The sequence below is a fragment of the Abramis brama genome (genome assembly GCF_963993115.1).
Source record: "Abramis brama genome assembly, chromosome: 1".
Lineage (NCBI taxonomy): Eukaryota > Metazoa > Chordata > Actinopteri > Cypriniformes > Leuciscidae > Abramis > Abramis brama.
In genome coordinates this window covers 77,224,331-77,246,136 of record NC_139963.1, presented here as the reverse complement: position 1 = coordinate 77,246,136, position 21,806 = coordinate 77,224,331, and the positions used below count along the sequence as shown (strand labels likewise).

Here is a 21,806-nt window from a genome sequence, read left to right as displayed (position 1 = left end):
GCAGCACAACTGTCTCCGTCTCATCAGAAAACACACTGCAGATCCACCAGTCGGACGGCATAGGAACTTTAGAGACATTAGAAACACTAAAGTAGGATTTCTTTTACAAAAACCCTCCTGTGAATCTGCTTTGGAACAATGAGTCACGATAAAAAGCACTAAACAAATAACTGTGCCTTGACTGTAAGTGTGGAGCTGAGTTAGCTTTAATGGCGTGTGTAATAAAGAGTTACGTCTGTGCATGTGGTCGTGATGTCTGTGTGTCTCTGAGCACATGATGGACACAGATTGAATTTTGCTTCATGAAAATCACATAATTTCTCTGTAAGCTTTGTGTGGATCTGTGTTTACACTCATGAATGTACCAGATCTGTTTGTGTTTTTTAATGAAAAAAAGTGTTTATGTATGCATTTGCAAATATATGAAAGATTTATATTTTTGTAAAGCTTTTTGTTTTGGCATTAAAAATCATTTGGAAAAATGTATTTTCTAAAATATGTTTATAGAAGCACAGAGAGTCTTTTTTTTTTTACGTTAGAAAGAGTTTCTAGGTTAGTAAGCGCTCCAAGTACAATCACAATGGACTTTGCAAAGTCCTGCTTTAGTAATAATAGTAATACAAATGTTAAAGGAATCAACTTGTGCAACAACGATCCCAGCTGCCATCAGTGGTGTAGCACCACAGGTAATCTTCACCATATTTGGCACAGGGGTGATCAGGCTTGCAGGATTTGCCACTCACAGTGGAGAATCTGTCATCAGAAGTACAGCACTTGTCATAATTGCCTTCATCATCAGTGTAGCACCATTGATAACTTTCACCATATTTAGCACAGGCATGGTTACTGCGGCAGTACTGCCCGTTTACAGCTTTACTTCTCCACAGAGGAGGACTGCAGTAACCCCAGCTGCCAGAGACAGTGTTACACCAGTAGAAGTCTTTGCCGTATGTAGCACAGGGGTGATCATCCCTGCACCTCTCTCCATTAACCGTGACGAGTGAGTACGGGGGTGAACACGCTATCTGCGTCTGGCCAGAGGAACACCAGTAGCCCTTGGAATTGTCCTGGTACAGACAGGGAGTGGAGCAGATGGGTTTATTATTGCACTGAAAGTCTGACCCAGAGTCGGAGATGCTTGAGCAGAGTGAGCCATCCGCTGCAAACTTGCGCTTCTTCGGGACCACCTGGCATTCGACAGATCCTTTTCCGTTATTAGTTATAAGACAAGCAGTTTCATCAGAAGCCTTCAGGCGCTCTGCCACAGCCGAATAAGTGCTCACACTGCTCAAGGTTAACTTTACATTCATCTCAGTCACCTCGACATTCTCTCCGGCTGGTAAGCCGTCAGTGTTGAGTGCTTGTAGCGCACGATACATTTTCTGCACATCTGGGGTCGCCTGGACTCCTGGATTCAATGGCAGATTGATTAATTTCTGAAACGCCTTCTCAGCCTCATTTAATTTATTATTGTCTTCAGAACACTTCTCATTAAAAATCTTAAATGACTCCAGAGGGACCTTATAGAGTTCACTGAGCTTATTGTTCAGCGCTGAGACACTCATCAGGCGTATTCTACTTTCCGGCAGGTTTTCTCCTATAAAGCTGAAGGAAAAAGACTTGGTATCAATGGAGTGTTCATAACAGACAGCCGTCCAGATGTGAGAGGGCACCTTCACTTTCTTCACAGCACCTTCCGTTTGTGGGATCCGTAGCTTCTCACCAGGTACTGCACCCGTGACAATGTAGGCTCTTGCAGAATCACGATCACTCTTAAGCTTATCTTTTAAAAATCTCTTTAAAGTGCTCTCCCAGTTCTTCCAGTGGACGCGGTTGAAACACGGGTCCATAGGCACAGCGTTGGTCAGTGTATTCGTTGCCTCACGGCCGTCCACAGTGCATGGGAAGCTGTTGGGGTGCAGGTGTCCTCGATCATATCCAGTCCCGTCGTAGTCACTGCCGATGGCTTGATTAGCTTTATACTTGTTTTGATTTTCTTTAATATCAGGAACCATATAATCAATTTGGGAGTCAGGTTCAGAAATCTACAGGAGAAATATTTCAGATGGTTAGTTTGATGTTTAATTGTTTGTGAGAAAAGACTTTCATGTTTTTCTAAACTTCATAGGAAAAAAGTTCTGTTCTTTCTCTTACAGTGACAGTTTTACTTTATAAGAACTTTCAATAATTAAAGGGTAACTAAACCCTAAACCAACTTTTTTTAGTTAATGATCTGTAAGAATGAGGCTTTATTAGTGCTGTTCATTGATCCAAGTAACTTTTTTGACATTTGGGTATAAAGTGTTTTAATTTTACAATATATGGTGTAAAAACGTCTGAGTGCTGCCCTCTTAGGGTTGAACGGTGGCTACTGCAGTTGAATTTTCCTATTGGATGTTGCGGTGGCAAGTGACGTAAGTGGTGGCAGGTGACGTAAGCAGGTTCCAGCTCACCACGCCCCTGGTACGAGCTCACCACGCCCTTGGTATGAGCTAGCGTAGATTTATCTGTATTTAGTACAGTGGGCAGGAGGGTACGTAGGTGTAGTGTTGCTGGTTGCAACAGCACTGCTGGACTGCATAGCTTTCCAGCAGACTTGGAAATTAGGCGCCAGTGGTTGCATGCACTTGGCCTGGAAGACCGTTAATGTGAAACCTGCATTTTACGCGGGATTGCTTCTCCAACACAATAGAGGTGGAAATGGGCTTCTCCACACAGCTCGCGCTGAAAAGCGACGCAGTGCCAAACGCTGCTCCTCCTGCATGGACTCCACCACCGCAGCGGCGTCTTGATGTGAGTGATCATATATATTTTAATCACAATTTATGGTTAGGCTAAAGTTAATCCTCTGGGGTCGACAAACGCGGCAGCGCATTTTGCTGGATTTTTTCACATAGCGGCAAAATATAATTATGCCTATAGAGAGTGCGCGCTATTGACATAAACTCAATAAAACCAGAGAATGACGGGCTCTGATAAAACCATAGGATAACTCATCAGATGCATGTGCTTTACGTCGTCTTTCGACCCTGTGAGCAAACTCTCCATTTTAGAGAGTCTGACAGCAGGACTCAGGTGCACGCCCCCCCGCTCACGGTTCGTCCCCTCTATCTCCGCTGGGGTCTGCCCACTTTTCTAGCATTTTTCAAATATTGCCAGTGGGTGGAGTCAGGCTCTGACCAGGGGTTTAGTTACCCTTTAAGTACCATCAGTTTATTGTATTTTATATATTATTTTCAATGACAAAACAGAATGTTTTCTGTGTTTCTTATGAAATTCTAAGCTTAAATTTTTGCGACATTAATGTTATTTTCCTATTAATTTGAAGCTGCTTTGAAACAATCTAATAAAGTGCTATAGAACAAATGTGACGACGTGATCTGACTTAAACTGCTAATGGAAGTATTTTGATAGATAGTGAAAAACATAGTTACCTGAGGCTCTAAGTGCCACTTGTCTGTCCTTCCAGTGGTGTCTGAGCATGAATACAACATTGTGTAGGCGCTGTAGAGGGGAATCTTTTGATGAACCGAGTACAGCGTAGCGTAGTAAGCTTTGTGGTTCGTGTTGTCTTTACGATACCTCTGACAGATTTTCATTGTATTCTGATCCATTCCTTCTGGTGCTTTGCCTAGGTAGAAAAACTCACTACACACATTAAAGTCACTGACCACTTCTGCCTGAGCACTGAATGCACTCAGCACAACACAGGTGAGCAGACCCAGAACAGACATGGTGTGACGCTGGCCTCGTGTTATAGAAACACCAGAAGCACAGCCGCTTTAAGTACACAGTCACAGTCAGAGATGTGGTTATGGGTGTGACTGAATTAACAAATGAGGAATGAGGAATATAATGGGCCCTTCACTTCACCATGCTTATGGGACTATTCCTAGAGCATGAAGAGAATTCTTGTAAAACAAACAGAGAACTTTCAAATGCAGCTCAGAAATAAATAGCAAATGCACAGTTTGTGATTTTAACGTCAGTTTTCTAATGCGTGATGTTTCACTTCTGCATCTGGAGCCAGAAGCAGGTTATTTTAAAGTCAGCGCATCTCTGTTTTCCTCCTGATCGTTCAGGGCCGGTTTCTCTCTCAGTGAGCGCGAGGCTGGAGATGTGAACCCTGGAGTGAAGCCATTTAAATCTCTGCTTACACTGCGTCTGTGCTTCTTGGTGAAACTCGGCTCAATGCTTTGGATTCATTCTTACTTTTTTTGGTGGAGAATACATATACAGACTAACCTGTGGTGTCTCTGGCTCTATATTTCTGATGTAGCAAAAGCAATCACTTGCTCAACCCAACATGAGGGCTAATAGAAATATCCCTAATAATTAAATCTCAGTAAAAAACACCACTAAAATGAGCATGTCATAACGTTCAAGAGGCTGTGAACCCGAATCAGTGAAAATCACCCAAATTTTGCTCATACTGTTGAATAGACGACAGCAACTTACTTGCGAATTGCAAACTTACTGCCCCCGAGTTACTGTATATATGACAGGTTTTGTCTGTTAACAGTGTAGCATTTTACTTGAGAGAGTATCAATTTTATACGCATTTTGTTGAAGAAATTCTGATTGTGACATGCTTCAAAAGCCAGAGTGATCAGAAACTCTTCCGACTCTTAGCAGGAAGGGTTCGGGTTCGGGTTCTGTCATTTACCAGGAAGAGACGGACTGTTATCTCTCCTCTCTGTCATACTGACTCTCTTCTCAGTGTTTATGAACACACAGCAGATCTCGGAGATTCTCGGGATTCATGTCTGAAAGCATCATTTGGGAAGTAAAAGTAAAGTCTAAAAGGCTGGAGCTCAAACTGTGATAAAGTTGAACTATGTGGTGTTTCTTGAATGTCTTTGTGCATTCCTAGAAACAGAAGCGCAGGACATTTCAACACCTCAGAATTCAACACAAGCATATTATTCTCAGAGCATAACATAGGAATCAAGTCTATATCCCTTAAAACACTTTTAAGAAAACTTTGATCATGCCTTGTGTAAGAGCCCATTCAACATGCCTTCAGTTATTGAGTTATATTATGTTATCCTCAGCTTATTTCTGTGTGTGTACAGTGCTGTATTATTTAAGAAATTACTTGAAGTTTTCCTGTACTGCATTTACTCAAAGTTGTCCCTGTATATTTTACTTGAAGTTTTCTTTGTATAATTTACTTGCCGTTAACTGTAAAGCCACTCCTCCTCCTCCGTATATCTTCATCTGTTCAAGTATCTGCTGTAAGACATGTCAGATCTCAAAGATCTCTATTTTAGCCATACTTGAGCGCTGTTAGGAAGTATTGGCTTAAAGAATTTCAAGAATTTTCCATGTTTTTACATTTTTGTGTTTGTGTTTCAGGTTTAAAAGAACTATCAGCTTGTTCTCATATATAAACATGAACTCTGCCGTTTTAAAAGTAATGATGCTGAACGCTCAGCTTGGCATCACAGGAATACATTACACTTTAAAATACAGTAAAATAGAAAACAGTTGATTTAAATTGTAATAACATTTATATTAACATAAATATTGTTCTTATCAAAATAGTCAGAGACATGCCAGAAATCAACATATAGAGCCATCCTTGTCACTCCATGAAGTTTACACAATATCATTCTGTCCATATATCTGTCAGATCAAATCTGTTTTAAACTATTTTAAATTAGTTTTTACATTTGAAGGTTGTCATCTGTCTATAGATTCATTCAAAACAACATCAAAAGCACTCCCTATTATGAAATAAGATTCAGGAAATGTGGATAACCAGTGTATAAGCCTTTCCTCCAACAAACATAATAACTGGTCATTATCAGATTTACGATTATATACATAAATATGAACTATACTCAGGGGTGCAAACAGCGCGCTTTTCGGCGCCTCCCGCTTTTTTTCACGTCAGTTTGGGTGACTTGTGTGAATCGTGCAGATCCGAAGAGTTTTTTTTAAGGGGGGAGGGGGGGTGGTTTGAGAGGGTCTGATTATAACTTAACCAACAGTAATTCTGGATTGCGTCCACCAACAAGTAAATATTGAATAAGCGAATCAGAACACTGCGCGCCAAACCTGCAGTATGTGCGCAAGCGTGAACCAGTGTTTCTGTCTCACTCTCACTCTGGAAGTCTGGATCTGCCACTGCATCTCATTTCTCTCTGCGTGGCGTGGAGTGTCCGTTTTTATGTCGGCTCTCATGTTAACTGGTTAGAGCTTGTGTTAGAGCACAATGCCTGCGTGACACACACTTCTCGAGCCGCGCCGAAACCGCGTGCTAGAAATAGAACCGCAACCGACGCCTATTTTCCACGCGACACGCAAGAGTGTTGGAAGTTTTCAGACAAAATAGAAGGCGCAAATACATATTAATAAATTACATTTTGATGCTTGAAAGTCTCTCGGTTTTTGACAAATGCATATATAATTGTAATTTAAAAAATAGGCCTAATTATCGATTTTCAAATATTGCCCCTGTCAATAGGCCTACAGAACGAAATATTCTGTAGCCTATTTTGCCGTCAATACTGCCGACGTTGTCTTTGCTGTATCAGGCTATACATATTATGTTTAACATCCAAATGTAGATGGTCTGTCGGCGCACAGAGCCACGCAGTCGCAGACAGCACGTGAAGTTCGTGAACACCGAATTCCCTTTTCTTTCTTATCTATTTGTGTTTGAACAGACATGTGCACGAAAAAATAAGCCAGTGTCCGTCTCAACGAGTTTCCCCGTAAACGCAGTCAAAATAAAACGGATGCGTGTCATTACCGGTATTAGATACGTGCATTCGTCTTAAAGGGACAGCACCCAATATGCCTGCAGCTGTTTGTGTCACCAAAGTTAATCAAACAACAAAAGAGAAAGAGAAAAATCACGTTTTGTCAAAAGATAAACTGTATTAATACTTAATATAGTTAATTTACCTGAACAACATAAAGCACTGCTTTATTTCTTGTGTATTTGTGTTTTATTGTATTTATATTTGTATTTTGTTTATTAGTTTCTATGCAGATGCACTAGGCCTACCCTACACAATTACCCCAATCATCCTAGAATTATTAATTCTTTACAAAAAGAGCTATTCAAATCATCAGGTGAAATTGTTTTCAGGAAGTAGCAGTAAAGCAAGAAGAAGAAGTGCAAGATAGTTTTTCTAAATTTCATTTGACTCTATGTGCCTATAGGGGTGGGTTGGGGATGGTGGCAATGTAGTATCTGGATATTTGCCGTGGGACGAGGGCTTCGATTACCTCTCTCTTTTTTGACCATACATGTGTTTGCACCCCTGTATACTATAAAAGTTATGTCACGGGTGACAGAATGCTCGGAAAAGCGGAACCCTCTTTCCATGTTCCCCGAGGGGATTATTTTGGTGTAACGCCTCACTCCGGTTCCGGGTGTAGCGGAGATATTGTCCAACCTAATTACCGCTGATGCACGGCAGGTGTGAGAGAGAGAGGAGCGGTGTTTGCACAGGCTTTCCGCTTTACAAGAGGAGGATAAAAGAGCCATTCAGAGTCGAGTTGAGGTCGAAGTTGGAGCTGGTAAAAGTCCATCGGTGTTCAGTTGATCAGTTGTGTTGGCTGGGTCTCTGTCGTTGTGTCTTGGGGTAGAAGATCTCCTGTTTGAGTGCTTACATTGGACGCTGTAATCCTGGAAATTCGTGTAAGTGAAGAACTGCCATTGGAGTCTGTCGTTTAGAGCTGCTTGTGGAATATTACTGGATTGAACTGCTGCTTGGATCTGCGCTGGAAGAGGAAAAGAGAAAGATAAGTGAATTAATTACATCGTTGAATCAAATGTAAAGCTTGAAGAAAAGACTGTGAATGTGAAATTTACTATTGAGGAGGACATCTGTTTCAGATGCGCTGGAGAGAATGGAGGGTTGAATATTCCCATTGAAATGCATGGATGAAGTGAGGCTTCTGATCAGCCCTACTGTGTGAGTGATTTGCAGTTGTTTGCCTTACCTGATGCACGCTGAATTAATGCTGTGGATTTGTAGTGAACACGAGTGCTGTGTGCTATGCTGAGAAGAGTCTTCCAACGCCTGCTTTCATTCTTGTGAAATGATCTACTTGTCCCCATCCAAATTCCAGAACGATACAATTGAACTGTTGAAGTAATGCTCTGTATTATCCTCTCTTCCACTGAGTATTGTCGTGAAGTAATCCCTCATTGAAGGCTCCTGTTAACCCTCTCTCTCTCTGAAATTACAAGTCTCGTGAAGAACCGTATGGCTGTGGAAAAGTCTGAACCGTTATACTTACTGATGGAGCTCTGAAGATGTACAACATCGCTGGTAAAGCTGCCTATTGAGTCTCTCGCTAATGTCTGATGAAAGTGTTTGATGCTGAGGGAAGAATCCTGAAGACTGCAGCAACGCTGTGAAGTGAGTTTTAAAGTCACGATTTCCCTTTCATGTTCTGATGAGAGAATCTGCTGTTGAGAGAAGAAACATTACCTGTTCCTTACTGTCTGAGTCCTGCAGATGTGCAGCAACGCTGTGAAGTGAGTTTTAAAGTCACAATTTCCCTCTCACGTCCTGTTAAGAGAATCTGCTGTTAAGAGAAGAAACCTTACCTGTTACCTACCGTCTGAGTCCTGCAGATGTGCAGCAATGCTGTGAAGTGAGTTTTAAAGTCACAATTTCCCTCTCACGTCCTGTTAAGAGAATCTGCTGTTAAGAGAAGAAACCTTACCTGTTCCTTACTGTCTGAGTCCTGCAGATGTGCAGCAACGCTGTGAAGTGAGTTTTAAAGTCACAATTTCCCTCTCACGTCCTGTTAAGAGAATCTGCTGTTAAGAGAAGAAACCTTACCTGTTACCTACCGTCTGAGTCCTGCAGATGTGCAGCAACGCTGTGAAGTGAGTTTTAAAGTCACAATTTCCCTCTCACGTCCTGTTAAGAGAATCTGCTGTTAAGAGAAGAAACCTTACCTGTTACCTACCGTCTGAGTCCTGCAGATGTGCAGCAACGCTGTGAAGTGAGTTTTAAAGTCACAATTTCCCTCTCACGTCCTGTTAAGAGAATCTGCTGTTAAGAGAAGAAACCTTACCTGTTACCTACCGTCTGAGTCTTGCAGATGTGCAGCAACGCTGTGAAATGTGCAGCAACGCCGTGGAGTAAGCCTTCCTAGCCACTATCGCTCCATTGTGTCCCGAAGACAGTGGAGAATCGTTCCAGCGGCTACTCCGGTCCAATAGCCCGAGAAGACAGGAGTTGCTCATTCTTTCCTCAAGTTGATTATTATTCAATAAAGATTGTTACTTTTGAACTCAATTACTTGCCTCCTCCTTTGTCTATCTGTTGCGTGCCTGTGGTGTCGGCTCCTCACGGTGGTGTCTGGAGTCAGGGGCGGTTGGTCATCCGAGTCCGCCCCGGCCTGCACCGGTGACACAATTTGGCGTAAGTCGGCAGGGTTGCCACCGTGAGTTGTAGCGGCCACAGGTACGCGATGGTGGACGAAGAGGTCCCACCAGTTCGCTCGCAAGTAATGCCCATCATGATGGGAGCCCCTTGGGCACAACGCTATGGAGGACCAGGATCGGAGCTGAGTTTTCAGGACTGGAAAGCGCAGACAGAATATCTGGCTGGATTACAAGGATTGAGCGCATCGCAAAAGGTACAGTTTGTACTAGGATCGTTAGAAGGAGAAGCCAAAAGGGAAGTTCTTGCTGCATCAGAAGCCACGCGGGCCACTGTGAAGAATATCTTTGATTTCTTGTCTGGAGTATATGGAGATTCTACCCCGGTAGCCATCCTTCGTGCCCAGTTCTTTAATTGTCAGCAGGGGCCTCAGCAGACTCTACGAGCATACTCCCTGAAACTGCGAGAGCAGTTTGGCCGGCTGAAAGGTCGACAAGATCATGGACTGGGAGAAGGAGATGGCCTATTGAGAGACCAGTTTGTTTTGGGGCTGCGTGAAGGACCGGTGCGCCAGGGCATACGGCTCCAGCTTCGACGAGACCCCGCTATGTCTTTTGAGGCTCTTCGACAAGAGGCCTTGGCGTTGGAGTTAGATCAGGGAGAGATGACTCGGACACCAGTTCGTGTGGCGGCCAGCAGTGCCAGGGTACCCGCGCCTGTTGAGTCAAATGAGTGGAAGCAGAAATTGAGGACAGAATTACTGGAGGATGTTAAGGGACAGATGGCGGAGTTGTCTCGGAGTCTTTTGGGTGAGCTTCATCGAGGTCGAGTCGAGGGTGAACCGATGGTGCGAGGAAGATCATATTCAGAGGAGGGGCAAGGACCTGCACGCCGCCCTTCGCGTCCGACGGGCCCCTGGTTTCAGTGGGATCATCAGGGTCGACCCATCTGTATCAATTGTGGAAAGCCGGGACACATCAGTCGCCAGTGTGATCGTCGTCGAAGTTCACAAGGGGGTTTTTAGTCCCACCGGTCACTGTGGGTCAAGTGGCCGGGACCCCCTCAAGAGACCCTTGTTCCGTCCCGGTGATGAGAGATGACTGGGTTGGGCGTTGTCCCACCGTGGAAGTTCAAGTTAATGGAATGAAGATTAATTGTCTGGTCGACACAGGTTCTCAGGTTACATTGTTCTCAGAGAGTTTGGCTCTGGAGTTATTCGCGGATCATCGGCTCCACAGGACGGAAACTTCAAGACTCACATTACGTGGAGCGAATGGATTGGATATTCCTTATACTGGGTACATCGTGGTAGACTTTCTGGTTCGAGGGGTTCCTGTCCACCAGAAGGGTGTTGTCATTGTTCGAGACCACTGCTTGGGTCTCCATCGAGCATTGCTAGGGATGAACGTCATCCTGGATTGCTGGGAAGAGCTGTTTAGAGGCCGACCGGCCCGAACGTCCCCGTTAACAGCAAGGCAGGACTGGGATCAGATCCTGGCCGATTGCCGAAGAGTCCATGCAGCAAGTCAGGTGCAAGAGCGGGAAGATATCGGTCGAGTCACCTGCCGGTACGCTTTGTCTGTTCCAGCCCGGAGTGAGGCTGTTCTCTGGGTCCGAGTGCCTGCTGGACCCCGTGAGTCAGGCAACTGTGTCCTGGTAGAGCCCCATGAAGATTGTCAACCCATCGAAGTAGCCCATGGGCTAGCGGTCATACGACGAGGGCGAGTTTCAGTGAGGGTGCGAAACGCCCATCCCTATCCAGTGCTCCTTCGTCGACATCAACGTCTGGTTCGAGTTTCATCTGTCCGCCCTGTCCAAGTCCAAGAGCAACAAGATGTCTGTTTCAGGCAGGTGAGCCCTGCAGTGGTAGAAGTTGCCGTCCGTCCAGTGGAGGCCAGTTTAAGCCCTGTGAGAGGAGGAATGCCGACCCATTTGATGGGGGAGTCTTTGAAGGGTGAGGACCTGGAAGAAGGACAAGTGTTACAGCTCCAGGAGCTCCTGAAGAAGTGGAAACATGTGTTTTTAATCCATGAGGAAGACTATGGCTGTACAGGAGTGATTAAGCAACAAATACCCACCGGGTATGCCCCTTCTTACCTCATGTTTGGGCGTCATCTATGTCTACCTGTAGACCTGCTCCTGGGCACCGAGGACGGCCACCTGAGAGATATGGCGAATGGCATTAGAGAAGACCGGTTCTAGTGACTAGAACCGATTGGCAAGGGGGGATGTCACGGGTGACAGAATGCTCGGAAAAGCGGAACCCTCTTTCCATGTTCCCCGAGGGGATTATTTTGGTGTAACGCCTCACTCCGGTTCCGGGTGTAGCGGAGATATTGTCCAACCTAATTACCGCTGATGCACGGCAGGTGTGAGAGAGAGAGGAGCGGTGTTTGCACAGGCTTTCCGCTTTACAAGAGGAGGATAAAAGAGCCATTCAGAGTCGAGTTGAGGTCGAAGTTGGAGCTGGTAAAAGTCCATCGGTGTTCAGTTGATCAGTTGTGTTGGCTGGGTCTCTGTCGTTGTGTCTTGGGGTAGAATATCTCCTGTTTGAGTGCTTACATTGGACGCTGTAATCCTGGAAATTCGTGTAAGTGAAGAACTGCCATTGGAGTCTGTCGTTTAGAGCTGCTTGTGGAATATTACTGGATTGAACTGCTGCTTGGATCTGCGCTGGAAGAGGAAAAGAGAAAGATAAGTGAATTAATTACATCGTTGAATCAAATGTAAAGCTTGAAGAAAAGACTGTGAATGTGAAATTTACTATTGAGGAGGACATCTGTTTCAGATGCGCTGGAGAGAATGGAGGGTTGAATATTCCCATTGAAATGCATGGATGAAGTGAGGCTTCTAATCAGCCCTACTGTGTGAGTGATTTGCAGTTGTTTGCCTTACCTGATGCACGCTGAATTAATGCTGTGGATTTGTAGTGAACACGAGTGCTGTGTGCTATGCTGAGAAGAGTCTCCCAACGCCTGCTTTCATTCTTGTGAAATGATCTACTTGTCCCCATCCAAATTCCAGAACGATACAACTGAACTGTTGAAGTAATGCTCTGTATTATCCTCTCTTCCACTGAGTATTGTCGTGAAGTAATCCCTCATTGAAGGCTCCTGTTAACCCTCTCTCTCTCTGAAATTACAAGTCTCGTGAAGAACCGTATGGCTGTGGAAAAGTCTGAACCGTTATACTTACTGATGGAGCTCTGAAGATGTACAACATCGCTGGTAAAGCTGCCTATTGAGTCTCTCGCTAATGTCTGATGAAAGTGTCTGATGCTGAGGGAAGAATCCTGAAGACTGCAGCAACGCTGTGAAGTGAGTTTCAAAGTCACGATTTCCCTTTCATGTTCTGATGAGAGAATCTGCTGTTGAGAGAAGAAACATTACCTGTTCCTTACTGTCTGAGTCCTGCAGATGTGCAGCAACGCTGTGAAGTGAGTTTTAAAGTCACAATTTCCCCCTCACCTCCTGATAAGAGAATCTGCTGTTAAGAGAAGAAACCTTACCTGTTACCTCCCGTCTGAGTCCTGCAGATGTGCAGCAATGCTGTGAAGTGAGTTTTAAAGTCACAATTCCCCTCTCACGTCCTGATAAGAGAATCTGCTGTTAAGAGAAGAAACCTTACCTGCCACCTACCGTCTGAGTCCTGCAGATGTGCAGCAACGCTGTGAAATGTGCAGCAACGCCGTGGAGTAAGCCTCCCTAGCCACTATCGCTCCATTGTGTCCCGAAGACAGTGGAGAAGCGTTCCAGCGGCTACTCCGGTCCAATAGCCCAAGAAGACAGGAGTTTCTCATTCTTTCCTCAAGTTGATTATTATTCAATAAAGATTGTTACTTTTGAACTCAATTACTTGCCTCCTCCTTTGTCTATCTGTTGCGTGCCTGTGGTTTCGGCTCCTCACGGTGGTGTCTGGAGTCAGGGGCGGTTGGTCATCCGAGTCCGCCCCGGCCTGCACCGGTGACAGTTATACTAAAACTTAAGCATATGAAGTGGCCATTTTCATGGAGCTTCTCGTTTTCCCAGCACCATAAAATCACCTGCAAATGTAATTTATAGTGAAAAAGAAATGCATTAGGAGCACAGAAAGGCTTCGGGAGGGGGAATGGCCAAACTAACACACCACATGCAGTCCAGCTCAGTTTTAGATCTGACTGACCGCTCACAGAAGAAGAAACACGAGCTCTGCCCTGACTCCCTATTGCCTAAAACCTGGAGGAAAGAGGATTATCTATATAAACACTGGAGAACAGAATATAACAGAGTATTAGCCATATGAACAAGACTCAAGTCCCCCTTCATAGACACCAAACCAGAGAATGCTGATTTTTTAATGCTGTGTTCATAATTACCTAATCTTCCAAAAAACCCTTTTATTGCTAGAAACAAAGACCAGAGGATAATGGGAACGTTTGAGTCGGACACACACACACGCAACATCTGAGCAGCGCTGCAATGGTTGCTTTTAATAACCAAAAACACTGTTTAAAAATCATTTTAGTCAAAGTTTAGTTCATTTAATGTTGCACTTGAAGTATGAAACAGGAAAAGTCTCATGAAAAACTAAAGCTGTTCTTCAGATTGTGAATTAATGACAGAAATCACGTAATCAGTTCAGCACAAACTCACTGATTTCAGCACTCTTGGGAAAACTCCCGTTCTGATCAGGGAATCTAAAGTGCAGGATAAATCTCTCATCTACAGTGTGTGTCCGTGTGTGTGTTTCACCTGGAAGTGTGGAAACTGATGACTGAAACTGAGTTTGGCTGAAGAGGAACACGTCTTTTGTGTCATTTTACATTTGAGCAGCTAAATGAATGCTAGGTCTGACTATTTAATGGACTATTTGTCCATCTGGCAGTTGTAACCCTGTTGAAATATAATCATGAGTATACGATATACAAGTTTGAATAAATAATTTCATAGTTTATTAAATATAATTAAAGGGTAAAACAGATAAGATTTGACCAGGCAATGAAGTTATGATTTTTCTCAATGAGAGAAATGCATATTGTGTAATGTTCATGGTCTACTGAATACAGCATTTAAAATGTTAAATATTTGTTGGGTAATAATATTTGTGAAAATGCTTTAAAGATGCTTGTAAGAATAGCTATGGTCTTGGGCTATCCTGGGGAGTATTTCTGGCTCTTATACGAAACGATAATGGTGATAATTCTGTCTGTGAGAGTGGCCTACTCCGCACACGAAGACTGAAATGAGTTTAAGTTAGGCGCTGATTTAGCGGTTAGTGATTTGCATGGACTTTGCTAACAAGCTAGCGGCCAAGCTTCAGGCCTGCATCATTTGATCATTTGAAGGGCATTTCACATTAAGACAGCTATTTGCCTATTTGATGTTCTTGGGCCCTTATGTTTTGAATGTGAATTTGAATGCATTGGTGATCTGAAAAGTGAGTTTGACAAGACCTATTTAATTTCTGACTTACTTTTTCTAAGTAAATCTGTTATACTCTTTTATAAAACAGTTGTGGTTACTGACTTTTTTGAAATTGTAAGTTAATTAAGAAAAAGAGTATTTTTTGGTTTAAATGTGAAAGTGTTTTTGAATAAAAGTAATTCCAAGACATTTTATTTCCTCTTAAAGTGTAAATATTACTGCTTAAATTGTGATTTAAAGGGAAACGTATTTCATATAATAAGTTAGTAATTACACACACACACACAAGTTAAACACTGATAAGTTTATTAGTGAAACCTCACTTATTTTATTGATTGGATGTTTAAAGAATCCCTGTGTGTGTAATAAGCAGAGTGTGTGTGTAATAAGCAGAGTGTGTGTGTAATAAGCAGAGTGTGTGTGTAATAAGCAGAGTGTGGGTGTAATAAGCAGAGTGTGTGTGTAATAAGCAGAGTGTGTGTGTAATAAGCAGAGTGTGTGTGTAATAAGCAGAGTGTGGGTGTAATAAGCAGAGTGTGTGTGTAATAAGCAGAGAGTGTGTGTAATAAGCAGAGTGTGGGTGTAATAAGCAGAGTGTGTGTGTAATAAGCAGAGAGTGTGTGTAATAAGCAGAGTGTGTGTGTGTAATAAGCAGAGTGTGGGTGTAATAAGCAGAGTGTGGGTGTAATAAGCAGAGTGTGTGTGTAATAAGCAGAGTGTGTGTGTAATAAGCAGAGTGTGTGTGTAATAAGCAGAGTGTGGGTGTAATAAGCAGAGTGTGTGTGTAATAAGCAGAGTGTGTGTGTAATAAGCAGAGTGTGGGTGTAATAAGCAGAGTGTGTGTGTAATAAGCAGAGTGTGTGTGTAATAAGCAGAGTGTGTGTGTAATAAGCAGAGTGTGTGTGTAATAAGCAGAGTGTGGGTGTAATAAGCAGAGTGTGTGTGTAATAAGCAGAGTGTGGGTGTAATAAGCAGAGTGTGTGTGTAATAAGCAGAGTGTGTGTGTAATAAGCAGAGTGTGTGTGTAATAAGCAGAGTGTGTGTGTAATAAGCAGAGTGTGTGTGTAATAAGCAGAGTGTGTGTGTGTAATAAGCAGAGTGTACACACGTTGTGGACCCGCTTACAGGTGCACATTACTAACACGCTCTTTAAACAAAAAAACAAAACAAAAAAAAACAACAAAAAAAAAACCACATTGCACCATTGCGATGGCATTGTGCTGGAGAGTGGAGCCTGTGCTTCAGTCGAAGATGAGCAGAGAAACACTGATGTTGTGCTGCTGTTGCTTTATTTAACAGGCAGAGACTGTGTAGTTGCTGATTGCAAGAGTTCCTCCATAAGACTTCCAGGACACACTCATAGAGTCAACATAGTGTCCTTTCATTGACTGCAACACTAGGGTACAGGTCACACAATAGTGCAGAAGAAAGAGGGGAAAACTAATAAATGGGTTTAGTGCGTATTTTCTAAACACCTTTACCCTTATTGTGATTATTCTCAGGTTAGGTAAAGTAAGTCCAATCTGTCCTAAATCATAAGCATCTGAATTTTCATATTACAATATTTAGATCACAGAAGACTTCTCCGTGGGGTCAGTTCATCTCAAGCTTCTTAGAAATCAGAGACGTATGGCAGGCGAGCTTCTTAAGTTCAATTATATATAGTTTTATTGAATACAGGTTAACTAGTTTACAGATATGAAACCAAAATAAAAGTAAGTCAAAAAACCAAATTGTTTACAAGCTTTGACAGCAAGAGTTGCGACAGCAAGGCGTCTAACACCGGAGAGGCCGTCCTTGAGAGTCAGCGTCTCCCTGATCTTCTCATTACAGAGTTTTAGAGTCCATCAAACATTTAGGATATCCTCCTTTATTCATTAGTCCTTTACAGACAATGTGTCCAATCCAAAGTCTTGAACCCTTCAGATCTGTTTATATAAAGCCTCTCGTCTCTCCATTCTCCTTCTTCAGGCTCTTCTTCTCTGTGTCCTCTTCTGCGCCTCGTCTAACGGTGCATTAGTTTCTTAATGTGTAGCAAAGCTCTTTCTAATACATGGTCAATTTCACTCTACTAGCCATTTGCTTAATAAATGCTTAAAACATTAAGTGTGGTGTGTTTTTCTTTATAAACCATTTGCTTAATAAACCACTTTACAACAACTATTGCAGTGTTCTTCTTTCTGAACCACTTCCTTTATATATGGTTACAATGATTATTCTTTATATGGGGTTTCAAGTGTGGTTGACTACAGAATACAGAAGTGCTCCTACTAAAGGCACACCATAACAGAACAACTGCATATTTTCCAGAACAAATATATATTTATATACATAACTCAAACATATGAAATCACGTTTACCATGAGGCAATAATGAAAATAAACTTACAAAAATACCAAATGTAATAAATTGTCAAACCCATCTCTTCGTTGTGGTTAACAAAATAAATGCATAGAAATGTACAAATAAGCAGAAAAAATCATGAATCCCTTAAAGCAAAATAATACTAATTTCTCTAATTTCTCTAATACAAAAATAAAATAAAAAGAGAAAACTAGAGCCATTCAATAAATTCTGTATTTCTGCTGGTCCACAAGCGCCACCTTCTGACAGAGACTGGATTCACATTTTCATTCAGTCTGTCTGCGTTTATCGTTTGTGAAACTCAGACTACATGTTTATGGCTGTTATGTGCTGAAAGATAAGCTTATGTCCATTCTAAAAATCGAAACAACTCGGATAAAAAGGTATCTAGAATTATTCAATGATCTGATAAAATACTTAATCATTTTGACTCATCCTGTTTCTTAAAAATGATTTAAAGGCTGGAATATTACGTTTATCGTTTTATAAAACATGTTCGTCAATAGCAAGTAGTACATGTTAGTAGATAACATTATACTGCAAGTCCAATTCGGCCATAGTTGTTAGTTATATTATTTTAATGTTTCTGCTGTTGTTGCATTTATTAAAAATGAACAACTGATTTTGTAAGTAAATAAGATTTGTCTGCAAGTGTTGCAAGGGTCGTTATGGATTTTGAATGTTAAAATGGGGGTCTCCTGGAAAAAAGGTTGGGAAACACTTCCTCAGGGTTTACGCCAACATGCAGAGAACGCAGTGCCAGCCCAGTCCAGTCCGCTGTGTTTTCCCTCTCTTCTAAAGATCTCCTCACACCTCTCAGGTCCCGCACCTCTTTATCTTTTCCCTCCTCCTCCTTCAGTCTGGTAATGAAAAAATCCAGATGTTCAGGAGTGAAATACCAGTCTGATGTTATTAGGTTCTCTGACAGAATCATGATAAGCGTAAAAGCTTCATGCAGCAGGATGGACTTTTCTGCTTTAACCTTCTCCAGATCGCTCTTCAGGTGTTCTTGTACTTTTGCTATTTCCTCATATTTAGTTTTATCAAAGCTGGTTTCAGCCCGGTCTCTGGTGGATTCAATCTCCTGTTTAAGATCATCAAATGGCATATTAACTTTCATTGTCTTAGTCACATATTTCCTGTTCTCTTTGATGTGTTTACTGTAATGGCATCTCCCTGTACACACAGTGCAGTAGCCACCTTTCATGGCATCACACTTTGAGAGGTCATTGAAAAGGACCCGCCAGCAACCAAACTCATGACAGTTTTGCTCACACACAGAGCAGCAGGTTGCGTAATTGCTCAATGAAAAAATTGAGAATTCAATCGGTACTTTTTCTTTGACAGGTTTGTACACACTAACCTGACGGTTCTTAGATCCCTCAATACTCTGTTTTACAGCTTTGATTTCTAACTCTTTCTCAGTGATACGGTCCTTTAGATTAAAGACACGGGCTTCAAGTTGTTTTCGCGGTTTCTGAGCATCTACTGCCATCTGAATTTGTTTTCTGTTGTTTTCTAGCAGGAGTTTAAAAAACATTTCCATGCTTTTCTCTCCCATTTCCCATGATGATTTGTGAGCATGTGCTCTTTGTTCTTCCTGCTGGTTGTTGAATAAGAAGTGAACAGGTTTGTCTGTCTCATCTCTTCTGCAGGGGATCTGCGCTGTGTTAATGGCATTCAGAGCATCGGTGTGAGGTCCTCCGTCCGAGTGTGTGATGATGAACACTATGTTGTTCACTATATCTTTGCCAAACAGAGACAGAACTGAATGAAATATGTAATGCTCTTTTCCAGAGAGTCGATACTGAGACGCCTTCATCACGAAACACACGGCATCAATATAGTGAAAATCCTCATCTGAGAATAACCTGCCCAGATCATCAGTAATCTCTCTTTCTCTACTGAATCCTTCAGAGTCTCCGTATCCTGGAGTGTCAATGATGGTCAGAGATATTGGGTTTTCTTCAACAAACACCTCATAAACTGTGATCTCAGACGTCAGGGATTGGGACTGAGCTTCTGGTTTTTCTTCTTCTGTGATTTGATAAAACTCTTTATCCTCAAACTTCACTCCCAGTAAGTAGTTCACCATGGTGTTGATCATGGCGGTTTTCCCAGTGCCGGTTTCTCCCACCAACAGTATGACTTTGTTCTGCTTGTTTCTGTCTCTTCGTCCATATGTCCATCGTCTGACCTTTTTATCAGTCCCATAAATATGTGTTCTTTCTGTGTTCAGCTGGAAAAGTCTTGGGGGACCTGGATTAATGAGGGTGGCATCATGATGTGATCTACAGAGAGAGAGAGTTCATTTGGAGATCAGATAGGGCATTTGGAGATCAGATAGGGCATTTGGAGGGGTGAGAGGTCAGTTTTGTGCTGAACATTTTACATTCATTTATCTTGTACTATATTGTTGTAAGTTGACATTAAGGTTGACAACAAGATGATGTTATTTAGCTGGCTAACAGAGACTAATAAAGAGAAGCTTACCGTTTCCCCACCGGTTTATTTCCATCACCTGTATTTGATAATAAGCATTTTCAACAATGGTAATAATAAATAAAGAACAATATAAATTACTTTGAATAACTGTTCAATTATGTGTGACATTAGATGTTGCTGAACAATAATAATGAGGCTGGAAAACTTCATAATGTAGTTCATAACTCACGTTTGAAATTAGGAGGATGGAAATCATGACTTCGATCTGAAGCACAGCTGACTTCACTGCAGAGAGAGTTTCTGCGATGGCGTGTCTTTAGCAAGTCTTCAATCTTTAGAAAGAAGTTTACTGCCTTTAATAACTTATTCATCACATCTATGTATCAGTAAATATTGTTGATTGTGCCCACAATGTTCAACAAATCATTCACTATATCACACATATAACCCTCTGGCCTCTGGGGTCGGCAAACTTTGGCTCGAGGTCATGGTGCAAAGGACCCTAGGATTTTACTCTGAACCATCCCTTTAACATACTCATTTATGGTCATACAGACTTAACAAATATGAAAAAACGAATAAACTGTTAAATGTGTACTTTTTTATGTGTCCACTTACTAGCAAAAAAATGCATGAGCTATACATCTTTAGAATAAATTAATTGTCTGCATTTAAAAGCTCATAAACAAAGACTGCAACTTACCATGAGTTCAGCCATATCTCCACCGCCACAGTTTAACTGCTGAACACAGAATAATTCACTGATTCAGAATACATGTTTTTATTTCTTCCAATATTTGCATATAAACAACTGGATATTTAATTATCTGTGTGTGAAAAGAGTATTATGCACACTGTAAAACCTTGCTGTAAAAAACAGCCTAATTCTGACAGTAATACCTTTATTCTTTTCTTTTTTCTTTGTTTTTTAAACAGCAATATACCATAAAAACAATGAATTCTGAGTAATATTTGTCGTATTTGAGACAGTAGCCTACAGGAATATATTGTGAATTAACAAGTGTTTTTGGCTGTTGTGGTGTCGCCATAATCATCATAGACACTGATTCACCGATCTCATCCTTTGTCTTTTAATTTTATATTTATATTTTAATGTATTTCATGTATTTTTGGAGGATATTAAAATCATACAGAGCATAAAAAATGTTGAACTCTTTGTTGATTTAAAAATCTGGCTTTCCCCTGTTGTTTAATTTCATGGAAACAGACACCAGTGATTTTGCCAAGAGATCTCTTATTTATTTGGTTTATAAAACATAGGAGAGAAGAGACAGTGGACAAAACAAAAGTCCTCATGCTAGTTTCTCATCATCTTCTCCGGTCATCTTCTCTGCCTTTACAGACACAGGCTTGGTTTTTATATTGACCAAAGGAAAAAAACTACATCACCATAGCGACCATACATTCAGCAGATGAACATATGGTTTCCATTAACATAGGAATGTATACCCTGCATATACATTTCAGTCTCCAACTCAGCACACAATTCAGTCCAAAGTCTCCCAAAGTCTCTCCCACATATTCACAAAATACATTGAGTACAAACAATTATGAATGTATATAAAAAATATAAAAGAGATACATAATACTACTGATTATGAATATTAATAAAAAGTAATAATAATACTAAAAACAACATTAAATGATGAAATTTAAGTCTTCACTCTTGCATAACTTAATGGCTCATTTGGATGGATCTGCTCCAGCTATGTCATCATGCAGGAGGCTGCAGCGAGGACCTCTTGAGACCTGAGCTCAGAGAGGCGTGGTTTATCGTTGATCACGTGCTTCTCTGAAACATTACGCACTCCAGGAGCTTCATGAGAAACTGTGCTCCGCGCTGATACGTGATTTAAAGCTTTAGTAAACACTACAGTAGGGTGGTCCTTATCGTCCTTTTTTTTTTTTTTTTTTTTTTTGCAAAATGTTAATGTCTTAACCTCTTAAACTGTTCCTTTTAACTTCAAAATTAGAAATATGCAAAAATGTTGACAAAAAAAAAAGATATCTAGAGGTAGCTCAATCATGTGGAAGATTGCCTATGTTAAGCTGTGCGGCGTTATTGTGATATGCAAGTAATATTAAAAGTTGCTGCAAATGAACTACATTTTATTGAAATCAGAGCAACACTGACATGACAACAATGACAACAATCTCAAAAAAAGCACAAAGTTTTCAACAATCCCTCATTTCTGATGCTCAGCAGCCAGTG

General features: G+C 41.6%; 3 protein-coding genes across 6 annotated transcripts in view; 2 read left to right on the top strand and 1 right to left on the bottom strand.

Moving 5' to 3' along the window:
• The window catches only part of LOC311089569 (uncharacterized protein), a 406,125-nt gene that overhangs the window by 32,508 nt on the left and 351,811 nt on the right, over positions 1-21,806 (top strand). The window lies entirely within an intron of this gene.
• LOC311097867 (uncharacterized protein) lies at positions 7,384-10,386 on the top strand (the record flags this gene model as incomplete). Its single annotated transcript, XM_084137821.1, has 2 exons — positions 7,384-8,979; positions 9,079-10,386. The coding sequence occupies exon 2, from the start codon at positions 9,451-9,453 to the stop codon at positions 10,384-10,386; it is 936 nt and encodes a 311-aa protein (XP_083993947.1). The 5' UTR covers positions 7,384-8,979; positions 9,079-9,450.
• The window catches only part of LOC311088972 (uncharacterized protein), a 7,195-nt gene continuing 1,800 nt past the window's right edge, over positions 16,412-21,806 (bottom strand). Inside the window, exons 2-5 of one of the 4 annotated variants that reach the window (XM_084123389.1) lie at positions 20,277-20,312; positions 19,803-19,905; positions 19,622-19,649; positions 16,412-19,419 (exon numbers count right to left, since the gene is read on the bottom strand). In XM_084123389.1, the coding sequence (XP_083979515.1) occupies positions 17,811-19,419; positions 19,622-19,649; positions 19,803-19,905; positions 20,277-20,291 (1,755 nt within the window). In that variant the 5' untranslated portion in view covers positions 20,292-20,312 and the 3' untranslated portion in view covers positions 16,412-17,810. Of the gene's footprint in view, positions 19,420-19,621; positions 19,650-19,802; positions 19,906-20,276; positions 20,316-21,806 lie in introns of all 4 variants that reach the window. The other 3 variants (XM_084123388.1, XM_084123390.1, XM_084123391.1) reach the window with 3 other exon arrangements.